Source organism: Littorina saxatilis, linkage group LG16 (assembly GCF_037325665.1).
Source record: "Littorina saxatilis isolate snail1 linkage group LG16, US_GU_Lsax_2.0, whole genome shotgun sequence".
NCBI lineage: Eukaryota > Metazoa > Mollusca > Gastropoda > Littorinimorpha > Littorinidae > Littorina > Littorina saxatilis.
The window spans coordinates 34,655,141-34,663,552 of NC_090260.1; the positions used below are offsets into that span (position 1 = coordinate 34,655,141).

The following is an 8,412-nucleotide window of genomic DNA, read 5'->3' on the forward strand; positions in this document are numbered from 1 at the left end:
TAGGAAACAGGAAAATAAAAATAAAACGGTACAGTTACCGTTTATAATGATAAAGAACCAAACTAAAACTACAGAACTAGTGTAATAGACTCTTAACAAGTCTGACACAAAGCAGTTGACACAAGAGTCAATGTTGACACACTTGTCGCTTAGAAACAGAAGTCACTTTCAATCCGATAGAAAAGGGCGAATCGCTTGACCGTCCGAACACACTGCTGTCACTAAAGCTTGTCCGATTAAAGGCGCACAATAAAGGAGCACGCACACATCGAGTCTCTGTCTCACGCAAGACAAAGAATGTGATTCTCGTCTCTTTGTGAAAGAGTTGCTGTGACAGCCTGAACCACAGCACAGTAAAAACGAAGGTAATATGAAGTTCAATCAGGAGGATAAAGGCCACGAAACCATGCTCACACCCTCACAAGGGTAAATTACTAAATGTTCGTGCAGTAGCACAGTCGTACATAAAAGTATGCAAAGTGTTACCATCATGGCAGATGACACCAATAATGCTGTATTGTCTCGCATTCTCTTACCGCACGCACACACAAACACACACACACACACACACACACACACACACACGCTCATACACACATGCGCTCACACACACACATACACACACACACACACACACACACACACACACACACACACACACACACACACACACATGTAAGAGTAATCCAAAAAATAAGTCGTCACACCTATGAAATACACTCCACGTGACATTACACCAGCGTACACATATCCGAGTTGTACTTGTAGTAGCCCTGGTAGCTGGAGGGTGGGGAACACTGTTGAAGATGTGGGAGCATGGGACCGTATGCACGGTGGGGTGGCACTGTGTTATGGTGTGTCTGGAGCGGGAATGATGAAGGAAGCATGTGGCGCGGGGGAGACCAAGGGGCTGCATATTGCCAGACATATGGAGGCACAGGGTAGGGCGGCCCCTCTCTGACTGCCTGATGGGACTGGCTGTAGTGCTGCTGATCGCTGGAGCGGCGCAGTCTGCAGACATCGTTGGTCTGTTTCGCAGAAGTCGTGGTTGTGTTGCCCGGCTGCTTTCGCTCCCCTAGGTGAGGGGGTGGGTGTGGGTAGGGCGTAGGACTGTTTCGCAACACAAGTTCCGGTCCCTGGTCGTGGTGGCGACTCGGCTGTCCGGTTCCGCGAGGGGTCTGCAGCAAAGGTCCCCGGCGCTGCCAAGTTGCAGCAGGCTGGCCGGTGTAGCGATGTGAGATTGGCCCCTCTGTCACCTTTCTCTCTCGGCCTCGTTGATCTTGTTCTTTGTCCACAATCTTTACATCGGCAAACTTGAGATTGCATGCCAGGCGTATGGTACCTTGCCGACTTGGGTGAAGGGCGTCCCGGTACAGGGCCTTGCGAGGGGCGCCACTGGCGGTGAGGAAGGTGTCAGTGTGGTCGGTAAACAAGACACACTCTCTGGCACAAACCCTTTCCAGGGAATGATTGGAGGTCGCTACAGTCTTGCTCAGAGCGTGCTCTCCCTTTGGTGGCACAAGAGAGGAAGCATGTAGACGTGCTGCAGGAAACACCTTCTTCATGAGCTTGAACAATCCGGACCATGCTGTCTCTGTGATGGTGTTGTGTCGGCAAGTGTTGACCCCGATGTGGACGATTACTAGTTGAACCTGTTTGGATTGTGGAATGTTGGTCAACCAGTGCGTTAAATCGTCCACACAGAGGCCCGACACACTGAGGTTTTGGGACGCTTTGCCGGGAAACATGAGTTCTTCTCTGACAGTTCTCATCACCGAGTCACCGAGCAGCACGCGAGTGGTTGAAGAAGCTACTCGGAGCTCTGCCAGCTGCTGCTGTGGATTTAAGTTGTCGGGAGACTGAAGTTTCGCAGCAGATAGACGCAGTTTGTTTTCTCGTGTGATATTGATAGACTCTTCATTCGTGTCAGCGCCATTCTGTAGTACAGGCTGAGTGACTCTCTTAGGTAGAGCTGAACTTGTTTCCACCTCATCGTTCAGCGCTTCAAACCTGTTGAACGTTTCGACACCCGCATCGACTTGAGCGGGTATAGCTTCTACAGCTGTTTGTGACTCTGTTGTTGTTGTTGTTGTTGTTTTTTCTTTCCTGTTTGCAGCCTCTTTCTCTAGCTTTTGGTTTTGCCTTTTCAAGTCACCAAGCTGAGACTTTAGTGTATGGTTTTGCTTGCTCAGCTCAGTCATCTCCTTCCTCATGGTTGCTAGTGTGTCGTTGAATTTATTGCATTTCGTGTTAATGTGGTGTTTAAGGTCGCTTTTTATTTGTGCCTTCGCTGTCTCGATGAGGGACATGAACTCATCACGAAGTTCAGGGTGGTCCACGAGCAGAGAAGAGGAGTGTTCAGCGTTTGTTCCGTCCGACACGATTGTGACTTCTTGCGTCGCCTTGACAAGGTCAGCCGATGGGGTCACACTCCCATGGAATGTGGGAGAAGAGGTCGAGCTCTGTTCAGTTTGGGGAAGAACAGGTGTCACTGTGCCTTCGGGGCTTATGTCACATGAGTCAGTGAGTGCTGCAGTAGAGGGGGGTGGAGTGTAAGAGTTGTCCAATGAAGGTGCAAGAGCGAGCTCAGAGTCTTCATTAATACTCTCGAGTGAGGCATTGTCGGGACCGAGAGATTTCAGACGCCGAGACGCTCTTGCAGGTTTAGTGGTCGCGGTTTGACCTGAAGAGGCGTTGGAGGCGTGTGAAGTGGGTGGGAGGCGCATAGTTGACAGCTTCTCCGTCATCGACGCTTTTCTGTTGGCTGCATCGAGGGCAGACACAGCCTTGATGCAGGAAACAATGGCATCGAATTCCTCGTCTCGCCATACATTACACTTGGTCCCTTGCACCAGAACTGTGCCTGTCGTGTAATAGAGGGTGACGGTGATGCATTTAATGCCGTCACGCCTTACCTGTACTTTGGTCCGAAACAGCTCCGAAGGCAGTACACGTTGGTCTTCCAGATCAGAACTGTCTACAACACTTAGCTTACGGGTAGGGTTGTCGGCTTCGTCCACCCAGTCAACATAAAAACCAGGCTTGCTACGAATGTCATATCCATATCGTTTATATAAAATCTGTCTTGTGAGTGCGAGTAACTCTAAAGGTACTGTAAAAGTTAGCTGATTTGGGTCCCTTTTGATGTCCACACTGGGGACCCAGTCCTGCAAGTTACAAGTGTGCAGGGCCATGGGACTAAGCTGCAGAGTTAAAATAACACAGTGCTCGTGGCCTTTGAGCGAGATAAAATCACATAATTGGTTAGGATTAAGAAAGCATGAAAGCTTGTGGGCGAGAGGCCCAAGATGTATCCGGCGGCGACTCACATAATTACACTGCCCATCCTCGAGATCATCTTATGACACCTCAAGATGAAGTTGAAGAGAAGAGAGAGTCTTGCAGACGGACACACACGCCTCAGAGACCAGACCATGTTTACTATGCGCACACGGAAACGGCGTAGTCGGGGGGATGGTAGATAAGATGGGATACTGATAAGGCGCGGCTGAGCTGTCCAGAGCCAGGTGGTGGCGCCGGTCAAGCGTGGCCAAGCGTGGCTGACCCAGCAGCCCGCTCACAAAGAGCACAGTGATGGCATAGTTGAAAAACACAATTCCACAAAAATCACCGCCATGTGTGAACAAAAGCTATAGAAAAGTTCACCATAGTGTAGTCCACATCGTCACAAAAAAGCACATATGAAAATGGGCGCTGACAGTGTACGATATCACTGTCAAAAACGCAAGAATAGCGGAGCACTTGTAAACACGTCTTCTCTCCACGAGAGACTGAGCGACCAAAAAAAAAAAAAAAAAAAAAAAAAAAAAAAAAAAGAGAGAGAGAGAGAGAGTAAGAGAGAGAGAGAGAGAGAGCCAGAGAGAGAGAGAGAGAGAGAGAGAGAGAGAGAGAGAGAGAGAGAGAGAGAGAGAGAGAGAGACGAGAGAGAGAGAGAGAGAGATTGGCAAATCTTTGAGTGTGAGAATAATCTGTGGTTAGTTTTTTTTTACATCTAGCCCTCTCCCTAACGACGAATCAAACTATAATCTACAATATGTATTCAAGTTATACGAACCTTGGATCATTATAAATGTGTGAGAGAGAGAGAGTGAGAGAGAAAGAGAGAGAGTGACAGAGAGAGAGAGAGTGAGAGACAGAGAGAGAGAGAGAGTGAGAGAGAGAGATCAAATCAAATCAAATTTTATTTTTCGAGGGTTGTGGCATAAGCAATACAACGAGCTTTTTTTCCACCAGCCCTCGCCCAGAGAGGGGACTAATCTAATCACATATAAATGTACACGGATATTAACGTAGAAAAAAAGGTAGAGACAAACAACAACATATGAATATTTACACATTACATATTATACACAAATATAAAGCGTATATATATATGTAATGTAGTGAAAACAATGCTGAATACACATGCATGAGTAAATGTGTTATTAAAGCTTTGAGTGTTTTTGTGTGGATATAATGAACACTGATGCTTTGGACAAATGAAAATATAACCAAACGAAGTCTTCCATCACTGTGATTTTTCGTAATTTAACATTAAATACAGTGAAAGGTGTTTTTTGAAAGTATTGAGACTCATTGGGACTCTCACAAATTCCGGGAGAGAATTCCACAGGACGCTACCAGAATAGGCTAAGCTTGATTTGAAGAGATCTATCCTTGGAATTGGGACGTTAAACTTTCGGTTTGGTTTGACTTTAAAGTTTGCAACAAAAGTTCGTGGTGCACGGCCGGAAAGTATTTTGTGAAGGAGCACGCCTTCATTTAATTTAAATCTTTCTTTTAATGGGAGAATCTTAAGTTTCTTATAATCATCAAATACAAGACTGGATTGTTTCAGTAAAATTAGTTTCAGCGCTCGCCTATGTAAACTATACAATGGTTTTAAAATATTAGCACTGGCAGAGTCCCAGATGGTTGAACAATAATCTGTGATGGTTTGTATATATATGCGTTAAACTAAAGTATAATAACCTTGAGTGCTGATCTAGAAAATGTTTAATTTTATTTAACTGATATATTTTTCTCGACATTGTTTTACACACCGACCGAACATGATGGGCCCAAGACAAATTAGTATCGATATATTTATCGAGAAAGAGAGAGAGACAGGAGAGAGAGAGACAGGAGAGAGAGAGAGACAGGAGAGAGAGAGAGACAGGAGAGAGAGAGAGAGAGAGACAGGAGAGAGAGAGACAGGAGAGAGAGACAGGAGAGAGAGAGACAGGAGAGAGAGATAGCCTGTGAGAGACTGCACACACGCGGCACACACACACAACACACACACACGGTCACACACACACACACCGTGACGACAGTGACAGACATGTGTGCACACACACCCACACACACAAGAGAATGCAGATCAATAACCAGTTCCCGAGAGGGAATTAACCTATCGGTCAGTGAACCAGACAGTAACTGTATTGGACTAGTTAAAGTTCTGTGAGTTTCGTTTTCACCCCACGTACGTCGCCCTGTATCATATCATATCCCGGGATGTCTCTTACCTCGCTGGGTTCGATAACTGCCACTTGTCCTTTCCCCAGTTCTCGACAAAACTTTGCCGCTGTCGCACATCCACCCGAACCGCCGCCGACGACAACCAGTTTATAACTGACACCCTTGTGATTTGTACAAGAGAAATGACGAACCATTGACAATGTGTCCGTCTGCGAAAAACACCGCACAGCTGATTTCAGCATGTTCCGTCTGAAAGCCATGTCCCTGATCGACAGTGGAGCACTTAGTGTCTTTGAACGCCGATTAAAATCCCTAAAGAAACCTGATTTATCTGCTTCACCGAAAGTACGAAAAAGAATGCACAAGAAACGCAAGCACCGGGTCGAAAACAGGAACTTCTGAACTGATCTGTAGTTCGTCTGCTTGACCCCAAAAATACGTAAGGCGAAAGATAAATGTGTTCGCGTCTCTGGTTGGACGGAAGCTTTGATCTAAACCAATGGCGTTAAGTGTTTTGGTAGGATAGTGTTTCCGCGCAGACGCACTTTGTCATGTGTGCACGTTTACAAACCTGCGCACGTTATATGTGCACGTTTTTGACCTCGGGAAAACTCTCTTCGAAATAAAATGATGCCCTTGATGTCGTGAAAATTACGAAGACACCGGAACATATGGCCTGCTGATGAATGAATAACAAATTAGGTAGAAGTGCAATGTCAAGGCACTGCATAGGCTACCCCCCAGCGGCGAGGGACAAATCGCCTCTCTCTCATTATCTCTCTCGATCTCTCTCTCAGCAGAGTACTTATCTGAATCAATCATACTCTTGTAAACAAACAGTAAGGTTTGGAGTTCCACAAGGTTCTATTTCAGTTTGGTCCTTTACTATTTTCTATCTATGTCAGTTAACTGTGACCTACCGGCAATAAATGTATGCGGCCGTGAACTACATTTGCAGACTACTACAATTCATTCTAGTCACAAACGGCCGATCTAAGTGAACTAGCAAGAGTCCTCCAAGAAAACATTGATCGATTGCTAGAATGGTCAGAACTAAACCATATGTCACTGAACCCAAATAAAACTAAATGCATGCTTCTAACCACTAGACAAAAACTGACGTGACAAAATCATGTCTATCATCGAGATTTCGGCGAAACTGCAAATACAAAATCAAGATGGGCGGCCTAACTGAAGTACACATACACACACCCTAAGTTACTCTCTCCCGCCCCCCCCCCCCCCCCCCCCCCCCCCCCCGTGTAGGCCTATTTCACTGTGTGAGTGTGTGTGTGTGTGTGTGTGACGAAAGGCTTCGCCGGAAACGGCTGCACCGATTTTATCATTTTATCATAATCGACAAGTATGGGACTCGACATGATAATATGATCAGGAATGGCATTATGGCCCCTGAATCATGTTCGTGCTGTTCCCATTCCACGAGTCTGGAAGGGACCAAAGCTTGACGGGTCCATGGTTCGAAGCCGTCGTACAGTGCGCCACTCAAGCCGGGTATTCGGCTCTACTTGCTACCCGGCGAAGCGGCAGATACACCCCGGACAAATGTTCTCAGTTGGTGGCAGTGAGAATGGTAAGGACGGGGGTGTTTTTCCTACCTCGGAGGAATTTCTTGTTTGGTCTCAATTCTTGTATTAATTTATTTAATGATTTGTGATTTAGTAACGATACATTAATTCAGAGTTTGCCTTCCTTTTAATTATATAAACTCATTGACACGCACGTACACACATATCATAAACGGACGCGATGATCGCTCTGTGGGCCAGGCACCGACCCATGTTTGTTCTTTCTTTTTTTTAGTGAGCAATCGTTCATTGAGAGCTTTATATTATACTAATTTTATTATATCTTTCAAGCGAGCAAAGTGGCCGTGGGGATTAGAGCCGCAGTATTCAAAGACTGTGAAATCAAAAGTCGTGGGTTCGAATCCCACCCAGGTCAACATTTATCTGTATACCTGTACATATACCTGTATCTGTATATGTCTGTGCTGTTGTGTTGTGTGATAGTGGTGGTCCCAGACTTGTGTGTGTGTGTGTGTTCTTGGGGAGTGCCAAAGTGAGAATGGTGGTGCCAGAGTGAGTGCCAGCTTGAGAATGGTGGTGCCAGAGTGATGATGATTGTGCTAGAGTGAGTGCCAGAGTGAGAATGGTGGAGCCAGAGTGAGTGCCAGCGTGAGAATGGTGGTGCCAGAGTGAGTACCAGAGTGAGAATGGTGGTACCAGAGTGATGATGATCATGCTAGAGTGAGTGCCAGAGTGAGAATGGTGGTGCCAGAGCGAGTGCCAGAGTAAGAATGGTGGTGCCAGAGTGATGATGATTGTGCTAGAGTGAGTGTTGAAGTGAGAATGGTAGTGCCAGAGGGAGAATGGTGGTGCCAGAGTGATGATGATTGTGCTAGAGTGAGTGCCAGAGGGAGAATGGTGGTGCCAGAGTGATGATGATTGTGCTAGAGTGAGTGCCAGAGTGGTGCGAGAGTGATGATGATAGTGCTAAAGTAAGTGCCAGAGTGAGAATAGTAGAGCCAGAATGAGAATGGTGGTGCCAGAGTGATGATGATTGTGCTAGAGTGAGTGCCAGAGTGAGAATGGTAGTGCTAAAGTGAGAATAGTAGTGCTAGAGTGAGTCCCAGAGTGAGTGCCAGAGTGAGAATGCCAAAGTGAGTGCCAGAGTGAGAATGGTGGTGCCAGAGTGAGTGTCAGAGTGAGAATGGTGGTGTCAGAGTGAGAATGGTGGTGCCAGAGTGAGAATGGTGGTGCCAGAGTGAGTGCCAGAGTGAGAATGATGATGCTAGAGTGCCAGAGTGAGATTTGTGGTGCCAGAGTAAGAATGATGATGGATGATGCTAGTGTAGTGTATTGAATTGAATTGAACTTTATTTTACAAGGATTTAGATTTAAGGCTACGCCT

The 8,412-nt window shown here is 46.3% G+C and overlaps 1 protein-coding gene across 1 annotated transcript in view; it reads right to left on the minus strand.

Moving 5' to 3' along the window:
- The window catches only part of LOC138950915 (sulfide:quinone oxidoreductase, mitochondrial-like), a 32,376-nt gene extending 26,452 nt beyond the window's left edge, over positions 1–5,924 (minus strand). Inside the window, exon 1 of the mRNA XM_070322620.1 lies at positions 5,529–5,924. Coding sequence (XP_070178721.1) covers positions 5,529–5,741 — 213 coding nt within the window. The 5' untranslated portion in view covers positions 5,742–5,924. The remainder of the gene's footprint in view (positions 1–5,528) is intronic.
- Positions 5,925–8,412: the final 2,488 nt, after the last annotated feature.